Source organism: Pelodiscus sinensis, chromosome 24 (assembly GCF_049634645.1).
Source record: "Pelodiscus sinensis isolate JC-2024 chromosome 24, ASM4963464v1, whole genome shotgun sequence".
Lineage (NCBI taxonomy): Eukaryota > Metazoa > Chordata > Testudines > Trionychidae > Pelodiscus > Pelodiscus sinensis.
Window position 1 is genome coordinate 16,862,325 of NC_134734.1, and position 23,146 is coordinate 16,885,470.

A 23,146-nucleotide genomic window follows, 5' to 3' on the forward strand; every position below is an offset into this window, starting at 1 on the left:
GGCAGTTTTCCACAGTGACTAGGTGCCAAGGGGCCAGATCAGCTGGGGCCATGATGCAGTAGCAGAGGGGGCAGGGCAGTGGGGGTGGAACGTGCTTTGCAGGGGAAAGGCCTTGGAGGACTCAAACTCTATGGTTTAGACGCTCGGGTCAATTTCTCCTCTATGATTCATCGCGAACCCAGAATGCACTGGGGTGGGACGGGTGGTGAAAAGTTTTACTTCCGGGAAGATGGCGGCTGCCAGGCAAGGCTGGGCAGGCACGTGGTCGCGGGGAAGGAATCTTGCGTGACTGTGAGTGGAGACCCGAAGGGGCTGGAGACCCTGGGGCGGGAGGGGAGCTGACACCGTGGGGGGGCTAGAAGTGGGGCACTGGAGGGTGGGGGCTGGAGAGCTAAAGGTGGATTGGATGGGGGGGCTGGAGAGTTGGGGGGCTGGAGAGCTAAAGGTGGATTGGATGGGGGGCTGGAGAGTTGGGGGGCTGGAGAGTTAAAGGTGGATTGGATGGGGGGCTGGAGAGTTGAGGGGGGGCTGGAGAGCTAAAGGTGGATTGGATGGGGGGCTGGAGAGTTGAGGGGGGGCTGGAGAGCTAAAGGTGGATTGGATGGGGCTGGAGAGTTGAGGGGGGGCTGGAGAGCTAAAGGTGGATTGGATGGGAGGGGCTGGAGAGCTAAAGGTGGATTGGATGGGGGGGCTGGAGAGTTGAGGAGGGGCTGGAGAGCTAAAGGTGGATTGGATGGGAGGGGCTGGAGAGCTAAAGGTGGATTGGATGGGGGGGCTGGAGAGTTGAGGGGGGGCTGGAGAGCTAAAGGTGGATTGGATGGGAGGGGCTGGAGAGCTAAAGGTGGATTGGATGGGGGGGCTGGAGAGTTGAGGAGGGGCTGGAGAGCTAAAGGTGGATTGGATGGGAGGGGCTGGAGAGCTAAAGGTGGATTGGATGGGGGGGCTGGAGAGTTGAGGAGGGGCTGGAGAGCTAAAGGTGGATTGGATGGGAGGGGCTGGAGAGCTAAAGGTGGATTGGATGGGGGGGCTGGAGAGTTGAGGAGGGGCTGGAGAGCTAAAGGTGGATTGGATGGGAGGGGCTGGAGAGTTGAGGAGGGGCTGGAGAGCTAAAGGTGGATTGGATGGGGGGGCTGGAGAGCTAAAGGTGGATTGGATGGGAGGGGCTGGAGAGCTAAAGGTGGATTGGATGGGGGGGCTGGAGAGCTGGGGGGGCTGGAGGAGTGCTGGGAGCTAAAGGCGGATTGGATGGGGCTGGACAGGTAAAGGTGGGAGGATTGGATGGGGTACTGGTAGACTGGAGAGCTGAAGGTGGGAGGTGAATGGGGATCTTAGAGATGGGGGCTGGATGGGAATGAAGGGGGAGGAGCTGGAGAGCTGGTGGGGGTATATAGCCTAGGGGTCAGAGGGAGGGGGATGTGAAGTGTTGGGTGTTGTGACCTGGCTCCTCTTGTTCTGCTTTCCCTGGAGTTGATCTGTCATACAGAATAGTCAGCTCAGTGGTGGCCAACTGTTCACATGGGATGGGGGGCACTGGAGGGGGCAGATGTTACCTTTCCTCTGATTCCTTGCAAAGAACCCACTACAATGGAGGTCAGTATCATTGTCCCCATTTTACAGATGGGGAAACTGAGGTCCGGGCAGATGAAATGACTTTTCCAAGATCACCCAGCAGGCCATTGGCATAAGTGGAACCTGAGTGCTAGTCATCTATGCCATGCTGCTTCTAAGCTTGTCAGCCTTTGGCAAAGGGTGCTATTCAGTGCAAACGTGCAGCCTTTGGCAATGGGTGCTATTCTTTTCAGCATGTGTAATTTTGTGCCACCTTTCTGTGATAGAGCGATGCACAGGGAGGCATGGAAGCTGTAGGATTCAGTTAAAATCAAGTTTGGGAAGAATCACCCATGTCCATCATGAGCGGCTCCCCCCAAAAAAAGACCAGAGGGATGAAGTTTGCAGAGCAGCAGTTACAGAGACATGGCTGGAAACAAGGTACAGGCTTGACGTGTCCAGAAATCAAGTGCATGAAATACGGACTGGTCTGGAGGTGGCTTAGGGAGCAAAAGAACTCCCATCTCCCCATACAAGGACCAAGGGACACTCAGTGCAATTTAAAGGTGTGACATTCAAAACTGTTACATGCGAGTAACTTGTTCATACAACAGGCCACTGGAGTGCAGAATTCCTTGCCACAAAATGTCATTAAGGCTCATATTCAAAGAGGAATTTGTGTGTGTATGTAGACCAGGGGTGGGGAACCTAAGACCTGGGGGCTGGATGCAGTTCCTCAGCTTGCCTGGATCCAGCCCCCAACGCTCAGGGCTCTCCCCCAGCATTGGGAAGCCCGTGGTGCTGGCATTTCAGCACACACCCCTCCCACCCTGGCATCTCCCCATGGGCTGGAGCACACAAAAATCTGCTAGCTTGGCTCTCCCCCTCCCCTGCCCAGCCCTGGTTTGTGAGAGGAATATGAGGAGTGTCTTTCTCCTTCTCAGTCAGGGGCCATGTCAGTGTGAGTTTGTGCGTGTGTGTTTGTTTGTTTTTCCATTTGACTTGCGTGCAGCCTCTGACTGATTTTTCTGTGAGACACCCTAAAAAAGGTTCCCCACCTCTGAAGCAACTGGTTCTGGCTGTTGTTGGACACACAACACTGGGTTAAAAGGATCTTAGTGCTGATCCAAGCTGATGATTCTTGTGCTCACAATATTGTATCTCTTGGCTGCACTGGATTTTCCATTTCCATGCAAGGTGCCTGTTGGATCTTTGTCCCATTCTGATGCTGGAACCAAGTAAGAGGCTTATGGTTCTGTGACTGGTTAGTCCTTCAGCTTAAGACATTTGTGTTTTTAGATCAAGAGGTCCTGGGTTTGGTCCCCTTCTATGACCCTTCTAGAAGCCATGACATGAGAGAAACCCTGAATTTATCTCACTGTGCTTTCTTTAGGCAAAGGACTAGGGAAGCGAGAGAACGGCATCTCTGAAGCCATCAAGGTGAAAGTGAAATGCGACACAGCTGGGGTAAGGAAGACCTGCTTTGAACAAACAAAACTATCAGCACACTTAGGCCTAGTTTATACTAACCCCCACTGTTGACCTAATCCACATCACTTCAGCTACGGAAATACTATAGCTGAAGTCGATGTACTTACCATGGTGGCTTGTATGATCGGCGGGAGCTGCTCTCCTGTCAGTGCTGGCTACTCTTCTCATCTTGGTGGAGTACTGGCATCAACGGGAGAGCACTCAGAGATTGATTTATCGTGTCTAAGCAGATGTGATAAATCAATGGCTGGTGAATCAATCTTTGCAGCATGGATCCCCTGGGGACATAGTGGAAACAAATCCTTAGGCTGTGTAGTGCTACACCCACTTCGGCATATACATAGGGGAGTGCTCTGGGGCCTGGATGATTCAGGGGCCTGCGACAAGTCATAGACCCCTAAGTTATTGGTGTAGATGACACGTTTATCTTACTTTTCTCCCTTTTCAGACCTTTGTGAGTGGCAGGGGGGAGATTGAGGGTGAGGAAGGCCCCCTCTGGGCCCTCTTTATTCCTGTCTTTCAATGGCTCTTGTGTGGTCCCAGATGGGCAAGAGAGAATCGGCTGCTCCTTCTCTCCCACCTTCTCTCCCAGAGCCGCTCCCTCAGCCCCTGCTAGACCAACAGATGAGGTTGGCTTTAAACTGGCTTCCCCCTTGGCTGAGCCGTCCCTGCCCAGGGTGTTCCCTGTCACACGCCTTCGGACCAAGATCCTTGAACATCCCACGCTTGCAAAAGCTCTTTGCTTTGTAAATAAAGCAAGACCCAGAGCCTGGCTGGGTTGGGAAAGATCCCGACAGCCGTGAGCAGCTCTTTTGGATCAGCAGATCCCAGGGGCAGGGCCATTTTAACCCTTTCTCTTCCAACCCAGGTGGGTCACGTCCCCTCCGAGCAGTTCACGTTCCATTGGTGGGATCACCTCTTCAACAAGTCAGCTGCGAATATCTCTGTGGAGGCCGGGCAGGTAAAGGGGGAGATTGGGGGATCTGGGAAGTCTGGACGCCGTGATCCAAAGGCTGAGTGCTAGATTGGATTGGCTAAGAGCAGCCGACACTAAGCTAGAGACGTGGCTGTATGGGAGACACCCTCCCGGGACAAAGCCAGACTCTGTTTGCTTCTCTAAAAGCACTTTGGGCATTTTCCCTGGCCAAAGCTGTAGCGAATAGAGCTCCTGGAACTCGCTGATTAGTGTGTGTCTCCCTCTGTGCCCAGGCCTCTGGCATTGTGTGTCTGCTACAGCCCCCGGCTGGAAAGTGTGGCTCCTGGGAGCTCAGTGATTTTTGCTTGGGAGATCCCTGAGTCAGGCCTGGTGATGGCTGTCATGTAAGTTCTTAAGGACCGTGCATCATGGCCTTATCTTAAGGCCTGATCTGATGAGATGCTGGGCTTTACAAAGGGGGATCAGTACCATCTAGGGATGTTAAAATACATTTGTGTAAACGTGTAACTTTTTTTTTTTTTTTAAGTGGTTACATGTTTGCACGCAGGAGGGAGGGCGGGAGAAAGCCGACTTCCCGAGAGCACCAGCTCCCACTTGCCCCCCCCCTTTTCACTCCCACACTGCTGCCTCTCTATCAGCATGGGGGGGACAGGCAGCCCCACGGGAGCCAGTGCTTATAAGGAGCTGGCTTTTAAGACAACTTCCCCCAAGCACTGGCTCACACCTGGTCCCCCACCTCCCGCACTGCTGCCTCTGTGGGAGGTAATGAGTGGGGGGGAGGTGGCTTCATGGGAGCCAGTACACACAGGGAATCGGCTGCAAATACCAGCTCCTCCCCTCCCCCCCCACTCACACGCCACCTCTGTGGAAGACAGCAGCACAGGGTGGCCTGGCATCATGCGCTAGGGATGTTAAATATAATTTAATCGACTAGCTGATGGATTTTCCATCGACTAGTCGATAAGCAGGGAGTGGCAGCGGCCTTAGCTCCTAGTCCCGGCAGTTAACCCTGCTGTGGCTTTGCCTTTTAAATGTATTAAGAGTCCACAGGCTGTTATAGAAAGGGCTAAAACGCAGCAGGGGGGACCTGGCTCTTAATACATTTAAAAAGCAGAGTTACAGCATCCGGGAATGGGTGTGAGTTGGGAATCAGCTGATCCCCGGCTTGCACCCAGTTCCCACTACCCCGCTGTGGAGACGGTGCTGGGGGATGTGGCTTTTACGCTGACTCGCCCCCAGCACCTGCTCCTTGCTGCCTCAAGGAGGGCAAGGGAGAGAGAAGCAACTAGTTGAGAAACTAATCAACTATCTGATAAGCTTTTGCTTGTCGGATAGTTGACTAGTCGCTTACATCCCTGTGATGCACAGGGAGCCAGCTTAAAAGCTGGCTCTTCATATGCTCTGGCTCCCACCTCTCCCTCTCCCCCCCCCCCCCCATTGCTGCCTCTGATAAAGGGGGGGTGGATTGTAACCGTGAGAATTAACCATGTTCATGGGTACACTTAAGGCTGGAGAAACTGAGGCGCTGTGACTTGTCCATCACGGTAGAGTAGAACCCAGGCGCCCTAAGGATTCTATTCCCCGAACCGTAACCACAAGCCCATCGTTGGACCAGTGATCAGGCAAAACATTAGAGTGGATCATTTGTTTCCTTTTTGCACTGGCCCAAGGATCTCAGTGGAAAGGAGCTGGGCTGTGTGGCAGGACACCGGCTTTCTCTTTTTTTGCCGCAGCGGCTATATTTTTCCCTCTGGGAAACTGAGGCAGGCAGTCTCTAAAAGAGAGCTGAGGATCCTGACCCCCTTGGTTAAGCGATTGAACACCCTCCTTTGCCGTGATGCTAACAGAAAAACTCAACAACCGTCAGGCAGCTGGTGCACAGAAAGCACGATCCGTCTTACTGAGCAATATTGTCTCATCATCTCCTTGCTCCCCCCCCCCATCTGTGTGTATCCATCGGTCATCTCCTAGATTGGAAGCTCTTTGGGCTGAAAAACGATCTCTTTGTTCTGTGTTTGAACAGCACCTACCACCATGGACTCCAAAGCACGACTGCCATACAGATACAAATACAACACCTGTCTGGAATGACCCGATTATTACATGTGGTATTACTATTGGGTTTAAAACAAACTGAAGGCAGTATTTCTTCACACAAAGCACAGTCAACCTGTGGAACTCCTTGCTAGAGGATGTTGTGAAGGCCAGGACTATAACAGGGTGCAAAAAAGAGCTAGATGAATTCATGGAGGGTAGGTCCATCGATGGATATTAGCCCGGATGGGCAGGAATGGTGTCCCAAGCCTCTGTTTGTCAGAACCTGGGCGACGGGGTGGATCACTTGATGATTCTTTTCATATGTATTCATTTTTTTATTGTATCCTTTGGTATATATGGTCATGCCAATTTCTTCCACTATTTGATCTGAGGAAGTGGGTCTGGCCCACGAAAGCTCATCACCTAATAAACCATCTTGTTAGTCTTTAAAATGCTACATAGTCCTGTATTTTGTTTCAGCTAGACCAGACTAACACGGCTACGTTTCTATTACTAGGAAACTGGGCTTGATGGATCTTTGATCTGACCCAGTCTGGCCATTCTTATGTTCGTGGTCCTGCCTTGAGAGCATGGGATGGGACTAGATTACCTTTTTGGTCCCTTGCAGTCCTATACTTCTATGGTTCTATGATTAATAGCCTCAGTGTGTGATCTGGAGTAAGGATGTAAGAGACCAGTCGACTCTTCGATAAGCATAAGCTTATCCAATAGTCAAGTAGTGACTCGACTAGTCACTTCCCTCCTTGCTGCCTCTGTCAGAGGCTGCAAACTGGGAGAGTAGGAGCCGGTGTGGAGGGACCCGGTTTAAAAGTTGGTTGCCCCAGCACTGTCTCCCTAGGAGACAGGGGAGGTAGAGGCGTAGTGGGGGACCGGGTGCGAGCCAGGAATCCTGGCTTGTGCCCAGTCCCAGATGCCGCACGTCTGCTTTTTAAATGTATTAAGAGCCAATAGCGGGCAGGGGATCCAGATGTGAGCTGGGAATCAGCTGTCCCGGCCCACACCTGGTCTCCCCCGCTGCACTTTAGCCTTTCAAATGAATTAAGAGCCTGCAGGCTCTTCATATATTTAAAAGGCTGAGCTGCAGCGGGGTTAGCTCCTGGGATCAGGAGCTAACCCCGCTGCGGCTCCGCAGTTTCCCCTGCTTATCGACCAGTTGATGAAACACCATTTAACATCCCTAATATGGAGCAGGATTATTAAATTAACTAGCAGCCTTTTGTGAGGCCTGGCTGATCCCATAATATCTGTTTAAATCTCTCTCCCAGGATGGTGTCCAAATGAAAAAGCTCTCTGAGCAGGACGGGGAAATCAGCAACAAGAAACCCCGTAAAGCTCCCAGTGCCACGAGTATGTTGTACGGCCGCTTTGTGAAGGTAACTGGGCGCATGGGTCTGCGTTTGTGATTCCCCTTCGCTGCAGACGGTCTCGTGTGCTGTCGGCCGTACCTTCGTGCCTTTCTCTACCACCGTGTGTCCTGAAAGTTCCCGCTGTGCTCTGGAAAGAACACTCCTGCTGCAGCCACTACTGAATGGCAGCCGCCTTTGGGGCGGAACAAGTCAATTCTTTGACCGTGTGTAGCTGTGCCGTGCAAGGATTGCCCAGCCAATGCTAACATGCAGCCACCTCTGGGGTGGAACGTGGTAGCTGGGCAGCATATAAGGATGCAGCCGAGGGTTTGCGCTGAAGTAAAACAGGGCAGTGGCTGCATGCAGGGATCATGCCTCCTGGGCTGAAATGAAACATCCCATCTTTACTTAAAAATTGCCGGTGATGGAGAATCCACCACAACAAGGAACTTCAGCAGGTAACCTGTTACCCAGTAAGCATCAGCCTTAATGGGTGATGCTTATCGGATAACAGTTAATGGCCCAGACTCCCATGTGGGGCTGCCAGCTCCCATTCCCCACGGGACCAGAAGCAGCTGGGCTGGAACCTGCCCCGTTTAATCAGTTAACTGGTTAAACTTAAGGTTTGACCGGCGAACTAATTAAACAGGATTTTACATCCCTACTCATGGCCCTGGCTACATATTTCCAGAGGTCAGTTACTCTCCCCATTCAAAACGTCCCCCTTGTTTCCTATCCAAACGTGTCTAGCTGCAGCTGCCAGGCACTGGCCCCGGGACTTTCCTCTGTGCTAGGGAAGAATGCGTCCCTCGTGTAGCCCCATATCGCCTCTGCAAAGTCACCCCTTGTCTGTGTTACACTGGGTAGATAGAGCTGCTCAAGTCTTCCGCTGTAGGGCAGGTTTTCTAATCCCTTGTCTCATTCTCCTGGCCCTTCTCTGAACCCACTCCGAGTTCTTGCCACCCTTCCTGAATTGTGGATAAACGTGGGATGGGGAAACTGAGACACGGAGAAGGCCCATCCACTTGTCCATGGCCACCCAGAGAGGCAGAGGTGGGGATAGAAATGCGGAGTCTTGACTTAGTCCAGAGAGGTAGAACGGTAGGCTGGACAAACGCAGGAGTGGGGAACCTAACACCCAGGGGCCAGATGGGGTCCCTGGCTTGCCTGGAACCGGCCCCTGAAGCTCCGGGCCTTCCCCCCCCAGAATTGGGGGCCTGCGCTGGCACTCCAGTCCCCACTGCCTCCTGTCCGACTGATTTCTCTGTGTCAGCGGCCCCCAACCCAAAAAAGGTTTCCCACCGATGGACTAACGCCTGCCCTGCCCCATAGTAGCTTGCCCTAGACCTACAGCATAGGCCATGGGGTGGGTGGGAGGTGTCTCCAGTGCCCAGAGGTTGTTGACTGCGCCTGTCTCCGTCTCAGGCAGCTACGCTGACGGCAGGCGGGGAGGAGCCAACAAAGCAGGTTTCCACGTCTGAGAGCAGCGAGGACGAGGAGGAGAAATTGGACATGTCGACGGTTAGGAAGTGAGTGCCCAGTCGGGCGGGGCCGGGGGAGTGAGTGGCTTTTCTGACCCGCTGGGCTGGGCCACATGCTCAAGGCCCCGGCCACAGGACACATGTTGGCTCAGCGGGCCAGTTCCTGCGTGAACAAACTGAACTCAAAGAGGTTGGGGGATGGAGCATCCTCCTCTGTGACCTGATTCTGCAGTAGCCCCTGGGGCTAGTTCTCCATTGTCTTAGAGCTGTTGTCATCCCCACAGTCTGACCCCTGCTGTGCAGTTCTCCCTGTCCGGCGTGTTAGTGGGGCAGGCTTCCTGCTGGGTCGCCCTTCCTATCCCGGAGGGCTCAGTTTGCCCAGGGACTAAACCATTCTTCCAGGGGAGTGGAGGACTTGGCTTCTCGGTGGCACCCTAGGAGCCAAACGGACAGTTCTCCCCTCCGTGCTGGGACTGGCAAGGATGGTGAGGCTGTCCCTTTCTGCCTAGGGGCTGGGTAGAACACAGAGCAGGGGTCCATTGAACAGAGCAGCACTTGGGAGCGTGCTGTTTACCCCCACATCAGTTCTGTTGGTGTCTGCGGTGGGATAGCCTTCCCCACTCGCCAGCCAGCCTCTAATTATTTCCGTTCTGAGGGACCAGGGGGGTGGAGCCTGGAGGGAGACCCAACTACATGACCTGCTGCCATGGGCAAAGCGTTAAATGGGTGGCTTCGAGGCACAAGGCCTCTATCCAGGTTCCTTACCCCCACATCCAGGGGGTGAAGTGCAGACTCCCCAGCAGGCCTTTGTCTATAACTTGTCTGTGCATCTAATGCGATAACTTTTGAAAGCCGCATCTGCTCGCTTCCCAGCAAACCATCGAGGCATCTGTGGGCAAAACTGGTGAAAACCGGAACCTCCTGTTTTCCACTCATGGAATCTCCCCCCTGCTGCTGCCTGATACGTATGGCAGGCGGAGCTGTTGAAAGTTGTCTTTGCCCTTGGATGTCCAGCTCAGCAGGACCCTCTAGCGGTTAGCACCAAACTCTCCCGTATCTCTCTTCCCCCAGGCTGACGGATGAGGAGCTGGTCCAGGCCTGCGGCGGCCGCACTGCGCACAAGTGAGTAGGCAGAATGCTGTGGCTGGGGCAGGCGAGGGATGTAAAACCCTGTTTAAGATGCCAACTCTGAACGTGCTTCCCCTCGCATGAGGACCCTATACAGCCCTGGTGTCTGTAGGGCAGGGGAGGTTCTACTAAATGACCTGCCTTTCCTGCAGCTCGGGGCTCCCGGACTATAGGGCTGGAGGGGGGAGGGGGCCTCTCCAACGTAGGCTGAGCAGGGGGCCAGGTTCTGTTTGATTCCATGTCGCAGGGACCCGTCCCCGCCTCTGAGTGTGGAGCTGGAGCTCAGCCCCTGTGCTCCGCCCCCTGGCGGCACGTGGTCCCATCCTTGCAAATGAGGAGGCCCTGCCAGCAGGACCGGTTCTAACTCTGACACTTGGCCCCGGCCCTCATCATGGAGCAGAATAAGCTTGTCCCCAACTTCCTTCTTCCTCCGTTGGCGTCCCCTCCAGTTTGCAGGGCTAGTGCTCCTCTGCCCCAGGAGTTGTGGCCGGATGAGGGTAGCTGGAGCCCAGTTCAGGCCCGGGGCGGGGGGTGGGGGAGAAGGTGTGACTCATGTATGCACCCCCACCTCCCCCCGTGTCTGCCACAAGCCCTAGAAAACTGGCTAGTTCCCAGCATCCCAGGGATCCATCTGTTGGCTGCAACTGTAGGTGAAGCAGGGAAGCTGCATTGGAGGGATGACTCATGAGAGGGCAGTTGCAGGTGTCCCTGGTCTAGGCATAAGCTGTCGCTAACCCTCCCTCTCCGCACCTTCCTCCCAGGGGAGCCCGTCATGGTCTGACCATGAGAGCCAAGCTGGCCCGGCTGGAAGAGCAAGAACAAGCCTTCCTGGCGAAGTACAGCCAGGAGGAGCAGATGGGCAGCGCCCCGATGCAGCAGCAAGAGGCAGCAGTGAACACCCCGGGCATGGAAGGCAGCACCCTGGCTGAGGGAAAAGCCAAGAAGAAGAAGAGGAGGAGGAGATCCAAAGAGAGAGGCAGCTGTGCTGAGGCTGGCGGGAGGCCGGAACCAGCAGGGGAAGAGGAGCAAAGGGCCAGGAAAAGGAAGAAGAAGAATCGGAGGAGGAGAGAGGAGGGGAGAGAGGAGGAAAGGGCGGAGGATAGTGAGAAAAGTGAGTTGCTGGACTCGAGGGAGCAGCTGATGGCGGGAGCAAGGCAGCTGGAGGGCCCACATGGGGACAGCCCCAGGAAAAGAACCAAAAAGAAGAAAAAGCAGAAGGGGCATGTGTAGCGAACGAGGGTTTGTACTGTTGGGGGAGGTGCTACCCCTCAGGCTTGCTATGAGCCCACCGCGCTTTCAGCTGCTGCTGCAGGGCCTCTGCCACTGCCTACCCCTGGAGATGCACTGCTGCGGCCTCACAGGAGGCGGATGCTCTGAGGGCTGATTCGCACAGCGGGTCACTGCCTAGCGAACTAGGAATATGCCCAGCAGCCTCCCAGCAACATGTGTGGACAAACCCTTTGATCCTGGATAAGGCAGCGGCACAGAGAGGACACTAAAAAATACCAGTCGCTGCATGGGTCACGGCTCCACCTTGCAGGGGAATCCGCTGTTCTCAAAGAACTCAGTTCTCCAGTCCTTGCCTCGTGAGAAATCCCCTGGGTCTGTTGCTTCCCACTGAGCCGTCTGTGACATCGGCAGGGGTTTTGCTGTTCATAGTGTGGGGCAGGATTTCAAACCTCCCCGCCCTCCCCTCTGGTGTGATTGCAGCCTAGGCCAGTTGCACAGGCATGGCTGGGAGGAGAGGGAGGGAAGGAAGGGCCCCTTCAGAGACATTTTTAATGTCAATAAATCTTTTATTGCAGAGAAAAACAAAGGTTGATTTTATATACACATCGGGGCCGGCAGCAGCTGTGAAGCCTGGGGAAGTACTAAACACAGTTGGTGAGAGATCTTCACTGCTAGCCTCCAGTAACTCCCAACAACACCCCCCTTGTTTTAATGAACTTTTTGGGTCTGATCCAAAGTCCGTGCAGAGCCTGCCGCTGACTGCGAAAGGCAGTGGGTGGAACCAAACACAGTCCCCTGCACCCATGTGCCTACCACAGCTGGCTCTGGGCCTGCCAGGCAGAGCGATGCAGGGGATTTCCGGGTGCCAAATGGACAGAGACCAAACGAGGTGCTGAGCGCCCACTCCCCTGAGATCAGCACCTGGCAAAGGGCGCTTTGTAGAACCAGGCCTTCCTGACACAGCAAAACTAGGCCCCACCCTTGCTCCTCCCCTTCTAACTAGCAAACCCCCCCTCCCCACTCCAGCGCCTGTTTGATTCAGTTATGCTGGGCAGGACTCATTTCCGCTTTGCAGTCAAATCACCCCTCTCCTTCGCTGCCTCCCCGCCACTAGGCCAACTGCAGGACGCAGTCAGTCTCGGGGTAGGGTGGCAGATGAAGCGAGTATTTTTTCTGCAGCGCCATTGGCACAAACCTGCCCCCCAGGAAGTGGTAGCGGCCGGCAAAATGCTGCGCAGCCTTCTTGGGGGCAGTGAGAGAAATGAGCATGTCGGGCTGAATGCTGTCGGGGTTGCCTTTCTCCACGTCCCAGCCTGAAAGAGACCAAGGGGGAAACAATTAGTACCAAATAAATCCCACGCCTCCTCACTTCCCTCCCTACAGCAGACAGGGCCCAAAGAGCTTCCCTGGCACGAATCGTAAGGGCATGAACAGTTCCCCATGGGATGCACAAGGCTCGTGGCTCCCTTCACACCACTCTATGGTGCTGGAGCGACTCCCTGTCTCTTCCCCTCGAAACCCCAGCTGAAATCGGCTCCTTTGCGAAGACGGCAGACCCACGAAAAGCAGGGCAGCGAGTTTGACATGGGAGCTCGGTGCCACCAGCCATCTCTCACGCAGGTGCCGCTAACTGTTGCTTTGTGCTAGTGAGAGGCAATCTCAAAAAGCTGGCATGTTGAACAGGGGACAGAAGAGCGTGGGGAGAAAATAAATATTTATCCCTATTTTACAGCTGGGGATTTGAGGCACAGAGACATCTGCCCTAGGTTCCAGGGAGCTGGGAGTTGATGCCCCTTCTCCTGAGTCCCAGTTCTGCACCGTAACCTCATGCTGAATTACCAGGGACGTTACCATTTAATTCAGGGCGGGGAATCTCAGGGCCGGGGGCTGGATCTAGCCCAACTTGCCTGTCTGGCCCCCGAGGCTCAGGGTTCCCAGTCCAGCATTGGGGATCCCATGTTACTCCACCATGGGGCTGGAGCACACACAATGTACTAGCCTCAGCACCCCCTAGGAAGAGAGCATGGGGAGCATCTGCTTCCTCAGTCGGGGGCCATGTCAGTGAGGAGTTTTTTGTATTTTTTTTGCTTCGCTTGTGTGGCCCCCGACCCAGAAGAGGTCCCCCACCCCTGGTTTACTCGATTAACCGTTTAACCAATAGGCTTATCTGTTAATGGTTAAACTCAGCCAGTTCCTAAAGAGGCAGCTTCGCGGCGGGCTCGGCAGTACAAAGCGAGGCTTCACGCTGCAGAACCCGCAGCGCAGGCAACCACTAAGAGTTTTTAGCGGTCACATGGCTACCATATTACACGACTTTTCACATCCCTACTCTCCCGACGGCTGACAAAGTGCATACCAGTTGTGAATTCACTCACTGGAGGTATGTTTTAAAAAGGGCTCGTGCAATTGCATGAGCACTACCATCTGTCACGAGGAAGTTAAAACCACATGGACAATGTCATGCTTCAGGGCACACGCTGGTAAGGGTCAGGAAGGAATGCGCCCTTTCCCTGCCCTACCAGCTCTGCACCTTGAGGGGGCTACTGGGGTGGAGACAATTGTCTTCCCCTGACACCTCAGGCACCGGCCATAGCTGAGAACTGGGATTTGGGTGGCCCTGGGAGTTTATATGGTTAGTACAAACCTTTGCAGCAGAAGCCTGTGAGAAACCAGCAGGTCTGCTGCTGTACTGACCAGTGACCTCCGTGCACAGCCCAGCATGCCACCAGGACCCTAGAAGCCCAGGGGGAACTCGAGACCCCTGCTGGGTGTGTCATCCAGAGAGAAAAGTGAACACAGGCCAACGAGCACGTAGGGGATGGAACCAACCGGAGGGGATGTCGATGCTGGCGATGGGAATGGTGACTTGCTCCAGAGTCTTGAGGATGCTGCCAAAAGGCTCCCGCACGGCTCCCTTGAAGCTGAACCCGAAAATCGCATCCACCACCAGCCCATACAGCTCATCGATCAGCATGGCCTGCAGGCACACGCGGGTCAGAGGTTAAAACAGCAGGCTCCTCCCCCTGGCAGGGGCACACTCCTGGGTACATCTCGGGCCCTGGGAAATCTTCCAGTCCCAGCATTTCCAGCTGGGCCAGACCCTGCTCTCAGGCTGGCGTAAATGCGGAGTAACCACAGATTTACGGGGTAAATCTGCACTAAGTACAAAGGGCCTTTTAGCCTAAGATCATCCGGGCATAAAGCAAGAGTCACCCCACTGAAGTTAGACCAGCGTACGGGAGAGGAGAATCAAGCCCAGAATCTTTGTAGGAGGCAAACACGGTTACACCTGTCCAAGCCCACTCACTTCAAGGGAGTGACTCCTGATTTACACCAGTGTAAACAGAAGACAGCCCCGTCATTTACAAACACTCTCCCTGTTCTCCAGCCAACAGGCAAACAGCATCAGGCAATCTGTTCTCTATTACAGGGGTCCCCAGACGCTGCGGCCAGAAGCACCACAGCGATGCTGATAAACAAGTAATAAACCCCCGTTGCTCGTTTACGTTCAAACTGGATTGATTTGCATTGGCACCTCCCCCCCGCAGTGCTCGGCATGGTACAAACCCAGGACAAAAAGAGGTTTCCCCCCTGTAAGCTTTCCTCTCTGCTCCCCCTTCATTAGCGATCCGTCCGTGGGCTCGCAAAGCACTTGGCCAATATTCATGTTTAACCTCGCCAGAGCAGGTCAGACTCAGCCATCTCCAAGTGTCTTTTGGCTTCAGCATCAAACCTAGGAATCCCTTGGGGATTGTCCCCGTTTTGCGGGAAGGGGAACAGATGCTTGCTCTGCCTCTGGGGCGGAGACTCCCCCTCCCCTATGTTGCACAGGGAGGGGTCTATAACCAGAGACATGAAAGGTATAAGGACAGGAATGATGCCGGGTGGTCTAGCTCTCCCGGTGATGCACCTTACCTCCGCTGGGAACTCTGAGAGAAAGGGGATGTCCATCTTCTGGCACTGAGTCGTCAGCCCTTCAAACAGCGCTTTACTGGGCCGCTTGGGGTAGAATATCGTCGGCTCGTAGCCCTGCAGGGACGGGACAAGTCCAAGTGATGCTCTGGTATGGTTACCGGAGCTTATGAACGGGCAGAGTCCTAGCATAGAACCCACGGGGGCTTGGCTGGACCAGGTGAAACAAACACAAGCCGCAGCCTCCTCCTTGTCCCTGAGATTCCCCCAAGCATCTCCTCTCTCCTGGCTCCCTCTTCCCATCCACAGCTACTCCCTTGTGCACAGGGCCGGGTTAAACAGCTGCCCTGGTGAGTCGGCAGAACTACACCCAGGGTGGCTCATTAAAAAACCCGTATTTGAAAAAGGGAAGCTGGTGTGCCCCAAAGGAACAGGCAGGCCCCCACCGGCGCATCTCAGCTGAAGAGCAAAGATCTGAATGGAGCAGGGAGGTTTCCAGGCTGCCAGTGTAATAGCGGCAGGCGATAGGCACGCAGGACGCTTGCTCAGCTGCTGCCTTTGCTCTAGCTACGCTGGACAGACAGAACTCAAGTCTCCAGGGTTGGCACATTTTGCAAGTGCTACTCACAAACATCTTCAGGTGCCTGGCACAGACCAAGCCGTCGCCTCCGTTATTCCCCGGGCCACAGACAATCAGCACCGTGGGCTGGCTTTTGGTGAAGGAGCTGGGTGGGTAGGCCTAGAGGATGGGGGAGAGAAAAGAACAGGCTTTGGTTAAATAGCAATTAGTAGAAACACAAGATGGAGTAACAGGGAGCGGAGCCTCGTTACAGACCCCATAGAGATGGGCCTGTGATGCCACTGCCAAGGCAGGACTGTCCCTGACCCATATGCAGAATAGGCACCAGTGTGGGGCGCCCATAAATTTGGGGCACCGTTGGGTCTTAATGTCCACCCACCTGCCTCTTCCTGTCCCTGTTCTGTGCCTGATTCGTTGGGAGAGGATCTAGTTAACTGAAAAGTCAAAGCCTGCCAGAGTTATTGGCAGAACATCTAACTGGGGAAAGAGCCATTCACGTGAAAATGAAACCATTTGCCAACTCCAGGTATAGACTGTCAGGGCACATTATACTTCTGGGAAGGATTCATGCTCTGGAGATCGATCTTCTGGTGTTTGATTTAGTGGGTCTTGTAAGGACCTGCTAAATAGAATGCAGAGGGCACCCCCGAGGACCCTGGAACTCCTCGCAGTCGTGAGGAGTAAGGGAAGTCAACGGGAGAGTTTCTCCCATTAACCTCCCACTCTGGGTCCGCCCCGGAAAACGGGTGTAATTCACATAGCTAGAGTTGCGTATCTTGCATCAGTTTCCTCCACCAGAATAGACCTGGCCTCAGTCAGTCGACAGGACCTGAGTTTAAAATTTGTTTTAAAACTATTTCATGAGCGTGTTGCTGAAGATTATAAAATCACATCTCTCAAAAATTATCAATCCTCCCACCTGCTGTTGGGCATAGGGGCACCAGTTTAATAGGACTGTGTAGGGCCCCATTAATCCTCAAGTAATTGTGCTGCTTGCAATCAGCCTGGATTATAAGGCTCGCTATCATGCTGCATCTTGCTCTCTGCCTAACTGCCAGCCTCTGCCCCAGTAATAGGTACGCCTGGGCGAGAGAGAGGATCCTTCTGTGTATAGTCTTGTGCGTTGGGATCTTTGGCCATGGCAGATACAGCCTTATAATCCCTGGAAGCTGCTTCCCAGGGCAAACTGATATAAGAGCCTAACAACCCAGGGTCCCCGGGATCTGTCACTTCCAGGAGGCCCAAGGGCCACACAGCTGCCTTCAGGCCATGCACTGACCTCCCTTCGCTCCATGGAAGGTCATGGCTGGATCAGGGCGGACGAGGGCTCCCCGAGAGCAGGGGAACCCCAGATTTGGAGAAGCACTAGGACCCAGGGCTCACCTTGGCAATGGCCGTGGCACAGCTCAGCCCCGCCAGCTCCATGAGTTGATCGACGCTAAACTTGTACTCCGTGAAGAGCTCCTGATCGATGGCTTGTGCTTCCTCCTGGCTGAGAGGAGAGACAGCGGCCGCAAAGGCTTGTTTTCATTGCCATTAAGGCGACCACCCAGCTAACACCACCACGCCAGGGCAGTGGGTTCCTCCAGCACCGTCCCAGGATTCCCCCACGCAGCCAGACAGCTCAGGCATGATAAGAATCATTGAACTGGAAGGGACTTAGAGAAGTCTTCCAGTCCAGTCCCTGCCCTCACAGCAGGACCAAGCACAATCTAGATTGGTTCCCAAACTGGGGGGCGCACCCCCTGGGGGAGCGTGAAGAAATTCCAGGGGGGCGCAAGGTGACCCAACCTCTCCCGTCAATCCCCTCCCCCAAGAAAGCCGTGCAGCTCAGGCTGGCTGGGGGAGGCTAGAGAGTCTCGGGCAGACTTCAAAAGGGCAACTTTTTTTTTTTTTTTGCTCAAGTTTTGCTGCTATTTTGGGGGGGGAGGGGGAGAAAAGAGGGCATGAGGGTTTCTCAAAAAATCAAAAAGGGGGCGTGATGCCGAAGTTTGGGAACCACTGATCTAGATCGTCCCTGATAGACATCTATCTAACCTGCTCTTAAATATCTCCAGTGATGGAGATTCCACAACCTCCCTAGGCATTTTATTCCACTGCTTACCCACCCTGACAATTAGGAAGTTTTTCCTGATGTCCAACCTAAACCTCCCCTGCTGTGATTTAAGCTCATTGCTCCTTGTCCTTGGAGGTTAAGGAGAATAATTTTTCTCCCTCTTCCTCGTAACAACTTTTTACATACTCGAAAGCTGTTTTCATGTCACGTGAAAACACACTAGAGGGTTTTTTTTCGGAAAAATGACGGTTTTTCAAAAAAAAACGTTCAATTACGTCCACACTGCAATCGCATTCTTTTGGGAAAATAAAATCAAAAGAACTGAGGGGTTTTTCCGACAGTGGAAAACCTCTTTCTACGAGGAAAAAATATTTCATAATATTTCATCTTGCAAAAAGTGCCAAGATTTGCATTTCTCCTCCCGTTTTGGGTTAAGAATAAAGTCTGGGAATTTCTAGAAGGATGGGAATTCCATGTATGGACTGACGCTTGTAAACACGGCAGGTCTATTTTCTTTACATGGCAGGATTTGCCACACCAGATCAGAGGACTGAGTCACCAACCCTCAGGGTGGGGAACCTTTTTTTTGGGGGGGGGGGCACTGACCCACAGAAAAATCAGTCAGGTGCTGCACACAAGTGAGGAGGAAAAAAACCCTCACTGATGTGGGCCCCAACTGAGGAGAAAGATGCTCCCTACGTTCCCCTCACACACCAGAGTTTAGGGGGGCCCAGCCTACTAGATTTTGTGTGCTCCAGCCCTGCAGTAGGGCAGCAGGCAGGAGTGCCAGCACCAGCACCCCAATGCTGGGGGGGCCTCAGTCAAGCTGAGAGCCGCATCCAGCCCTTTGGCCTGAGGTTCGCACCTCCAGCCTGTCTCAATTTCTCAATTGTCTCAATTTCTGATCCAACCACCTGCTTTTTGTCTTGCCCACTTCCACTATCCGGAAGTCAGTCCATCACACCTGGCCTCCTGTCCCTAGAAACAGTCACGCTTCAGAGGAATGCCCCTGCTCAAAGCCGCGTGTGCTCTGGATCTCACCCCAAAACTGCTGAGAGCCACATGCGGGTCACCCAGATGCTCAGCTTTTACATTCCATCTCAGAACATGGATTAGCTGGCTGCAGGGAGCTGCTGCCTCAAGGGATATCGCCCTGCGCAGCCACCCAGCCTTGCAAAGCTCAGACTGGCTAGGTTAGGCCTTCTCTTCGGCCCAGGGCTGCAGCCTGGCCAGCCATCTCCAGCATGCTTCCGTGCCTCAGGGCCAGGCGTCTGTAAAGGCAAAGCCCAAGGCAATGCCAAAGGGCCGGGATGGAGGGAGGGGGGTGACACGGGGGTGAGGCTAGCGAGAGAATGCACTGCAATCTCTGCATGGGTGCAAGAAGGGGTGTTTTGGTCCTCGGATTAATGAACGTTACGACGTCCCCTCCCTTCCTCAGTCACCCATAGACATCCCAGCCCCCTCTTCTCCGTCCCTGACAAACGGGCTATTCCTTATCCCTAAAAGGTCCCCACAGAGCCCCCCATACCCAACCCCCACTGCCCTACCGCCAAGCCCCATCCTCTGCAGCCTGACCACCTCCTCCCATTTGCAGCCCCTTCTCCCCATCTTTCCTTCCCATCCCCCACCCTTCTCTCCTACAGCCCCCCATTTTCCCTTCCGCCTCTCCTCCCCTTGCAGCCCCCCCATTTTGTACCTCCTCCCTGCAGCCCCCACCCCTCCCTGGGGCGCAGGGCCATGGGGCTACCTGAGGTACTTGACCCCGCTGCGCCCCGCGCTCTCCATGGCGCTGCTGCTGCTGCGCCCCTGGCCTGCGCCCCAGCGCCCCGCAGGAGCCCAGCGCCGGGCCAGGCAGCGCCCGCTGCCCACCGCCAGCCGGGAGCCGGAGGAGACCAGCAGGCCCAGCCCCAGCAGCGCCCTGAGCCCGGACATCCAGCTCCGCCCCGCCCCGCCGCGCACCGAGCAGGCGCCGCGCACGGCGTAGGGGTGGGTCCCGGAGCCCGGGCTGGGCAGGGACTGGAGCGTCCCTCCCTCCTGCCTCCGGGCGCCCGCTGCGCCAGCCGCTGGAGCATGCAGCCGCGCCGGACTCCGCAGCGCCCGCGGGGGGCAGCCTTCAACTTAGCGCCTGCTGGCCGCGCTGAATATACTGGCCCCTCTGCCTCTGAATATGCCAGTGCTTCGGCGTCTGAATATACCAGCCCCTCGGCCTCTGAATATACCAGCCCCTCGGCCTCTGAATATACCAGCCCCTCTGAATATACCATCCCCTCGGACTCTGAATATACCAGCCCCTCTGAGTATACCAGTGCTTCAGCCTCTGAATATACTAGCCCCTCTGAATATACCGGCCCCTCGGCCTCTGAATATACCAGCCCCTCTGAATATACTAGCCCCTCGGCCTCTGAATATACCAGCCCCTCTGAATATACCAGTGCTTCAGCCTCTGAATATACCAGCCCCTCGGCCTCTGAATACACCAATCCTTCAGCCTCTGAATATACCAGCCCCTCGGCCTCTGAATACACCAATCCTTCAGCCTCTGAATATACCAGCCCCTCGGCCTCTGAATATACCAGTCCTTCAGCATCTGAATATACCAGCCCCTCGGACTCTGAATATACCAGTACCTTGGCCTCTGAAGATACCAGCCCCTCCACCTCAGCATATGGATATACTTCTAACTATACCAATTCCTTTGGCTCTGGCTATGAAAGTTCCCCTGGTGTCAAGAATATGAACACACCTGAATATGCAAGCCCTGCTCTCTCTGGATACCCAACCTCCTCTGGATATGGGAGCCCTGTCATCCCCGGATACAAAAACTGCTCCAGCACTGATGATGCAAACGTCTCTAGCTATGCGAGCTCCCCTGCCTCAGGGTATTCTAAGCCTCTGGGTAGGCAAAATCCATCTGAAGATGGGAACCTCACCCTCAAGTATGAAATTCCGAAATACGCAGGCCTTGTGAGGCTCAGTGCATGTCATGCCCTCCGAAGGTGCCAGGGGGATTGTATGTGTTGGAGGGATAAGAAAAAGCAATAAAGACCTGATGGAATAGACACATGACCCTTTAAAGGGCAGGTGTCTTAGGGCTTGGCCTCTTGTGTGTGATTAAACTCCGGTTTGGCTCAGCCTGTGACCTTTGGAGCAAATGAAAAAATATTTCTAGAGCGCCTGATTGAAATGTGAAAGTGGACATTGTCTGGGTTAAAAAAAATGATACAGTAAATAAAATCCACAAATGTCCTCCCTCGCCTGGGTGCTAGTAAGGCCCAAGCTTATTACAACAGGGTTTTTAAACCATCCAAGTCACTCCACCACCGCTGTGGTTTGCTTTACTTTCTTGCAGGTCACTCATCAGGGCAGATGGAAACAGACAAAGGCCCAGCTGCTGCAGGCAGGCCTCTGCGTCCGTTCAGAGCCCCACAGTGGCGCATGGATCTAACTGTTAGCATTTGTACTGGAGTAGTCTACAGAAACCCTGACCAAGATGGACCAAGCCTGCATTGTGCTGGGTGATGTCGGGATGCACAGTGAGGAATATGCCATGGCCCACTCCATTTCACCGAGAGTTTAAGTGATGTTCCCAAGATTACCCAGAGAGACTGTGGCAGAGCCAGGCCTTGAACCCGTATCACCAGAGTCCCAAGTCAACATCTTAATTCCTGGGTTAGGATTGGTCTTTGGGGCACCATCTCTGCAGCGTGTTTTGTGGAGGACACCTTTGCGATGCCCCTGGGACATCATATCTTCAAATCTACTGGGAGCCCATTTCAGGGGCTTAGTAGGTCTCATTTTTGTTTCTAGCCAGCTCCGTGACAGTTTCACCTCCTCAGCTCTAGCAAGAGGCTGTGCTGTTTGGGTTGCAGGGGGCTATTCGCATCCAAGCACAATTGAAATGATAGGAATACACATAAATTCTATATTCATTTAGGTTTTGTAAACTTTTTTTTTTTTTAAATGACATTTGTATTTATGTGCGCTGACAGTGAGAGGTCAGGACCTGATGTACAGAAGTCATTTTGGATCAGCCCTTGAACGGCTTCTGAAAACACACCTTGCGCTGACCCAAGAACTAACAGCCTGACTCTAAGCCTTCTGGAATCTGAGAGGGTTCAAAGAGCAGAGCTCAGATCCCGACTTTGTGGGTCCTCACCATGGCGAAACCCCTTCATTCTGTGAGAGAGATCCTTCATGCATGACCTTTGGAGAGAACTCAAATACAGAGGCCCCGCTCCAAAGCCATGACTTTATTCTTGTGAGTCCATGCAAGTAAAATCATGTATGTGTTTAAGCGTTTGCAAGACCGGAACCTTTATGCATGAAATATTATGGTTCTTAAACAGCCCTATGAGTAGTTAGAGCCCCATGCAGTCACTCACACTGGGGCAAAACTATCAAATCAAAGGGTAGATTTTTGCTCTGATATTTTCTTTATGGGCAAAACCTGTTGCTGTGCAAAGGGCCATCCACTCTAGGGGTGTCAATAGGATTTAAGTGGTGTATTTCACTAGGACATGGTAGTGCACAGATCCTATGCATGTGTGTGAATTCATCGAGATTTCATGCTTCAGAGAGCCTGTGCACAGTGGTGGTATTTCATAAAAAAATTGTGGTGTGCGGATCAGAGGTATGAGGGTGAATTTCATCAGGATTTAATGGTGCATAGATCCCATGCACTGGAGTGAATTTCATCTCTGGTGAGAGCTTATACTGTGAAGGGGGCCAAGTAACATCCAGCTGAAAGGGACCAACCTGCCCCTCAAAACCAGCTGTGACACAGAGACACCTTGTACAAAATACAGATTTATTTCTAGTTACTTTTTACAGCAAGAAACAGCAAGCAGAAGTGTGTGAATGTAAAGCAGACGTTACTGCAAACGCCACTTTGAGAACCAAAAATCCGCCATTGCTAACTTTGTTATTCATGTTACGGTCCCAGCTGAAGGCTCCAGCTAAGATCAGAGGCCCGTTGTGCTTGGGCCATGGTGAGATACAGCCCCTGCCTCAAAATGCTCACAAGCTAAGGTCCCACCTCTACAACTCTACTCATTTATATTGGACAAAACCCTAGGTCCTCACTTAGCTGAATTTCCCATTGTGGTTTTTCCATAGTAAGGATTGCAGAGTTTGGTTACTCTGTTGGCAGCAGTAACCAAGAATGAGGTACCTTATCAGCCCTCTCCTTCCTTATATATATGAGGAGAGATTAAAGCAACTGGGACTTTTCAGCTTGGAAAAGAGGAGACTAAGGGGGGATAGGATAGAGGTCTGTAAAATCATGAATGGTGTGGAGAAAGTGAATAAGGAAAAGTTATTTACTTGTTCCCATAATATAAGAACTAGAGGACACCAAATGAAATTAATCGGCAGCAGGTT

At 53.5% G+C, this 23,146-nt stretch overlaps 2 protein-coding genes across 2 annotated transcripts; one reads left to right on the forward strand and one right to left on the reverse strand.

The window, feature by feature from the left end:
- Positions 1–200: 200 nt before the first annotated feature.
- Positions 201–11,801, forward strand: GPATCH4 (G-patch domain containing 4). The gene is made up of 8 exons (XM_006113897.4): positions 201–291; positions 1,836–1,989; positions 2,942–3,015; positions 3,908–4,000; positions 7,300–7,407; positions 8,806–8,909; positions 9,933–9,983; positions 10,751–11,801. The coding sequence occupies exons 2-8, from the start codon at positions 1,902–1,904 to the stop codon at positions 11,217–11,219; spliced, it is 987 nt and encodes a 328-aa protein (XP_006113959.2). The 5' UTR covers positions 201–291; positions 1,836–1,901; the 3' UTR covers positions 11,220–11,801.
- Positions 11,765–19,729, reverse strand: NAXE (NAD(P)HX epimerase). Its single transcript, XM_075907924.1, has 6 exons — positions 19,515–19,729; positions 17,095–17,203; positions 15,760–15,870; positions 15,135–15,248; positions 14,049–14,196; positions 11,765–12,532 (listed from the first exon to the last, which is right to left on the reverse strand). Exons 1-6 carry the CDS (start codon positions 19,697–19,699, stop codon positions 12,330–12,332), a joined length of 870 nt encoding a protein of 289 aa, XP_075764039.1. The 5' UTR covers positions 19,700–19,729; the 3' UTR covers positions 11,765–12,329.
- Positions 19,730–23,146: the final 3,417 nt, after the last annotated feature.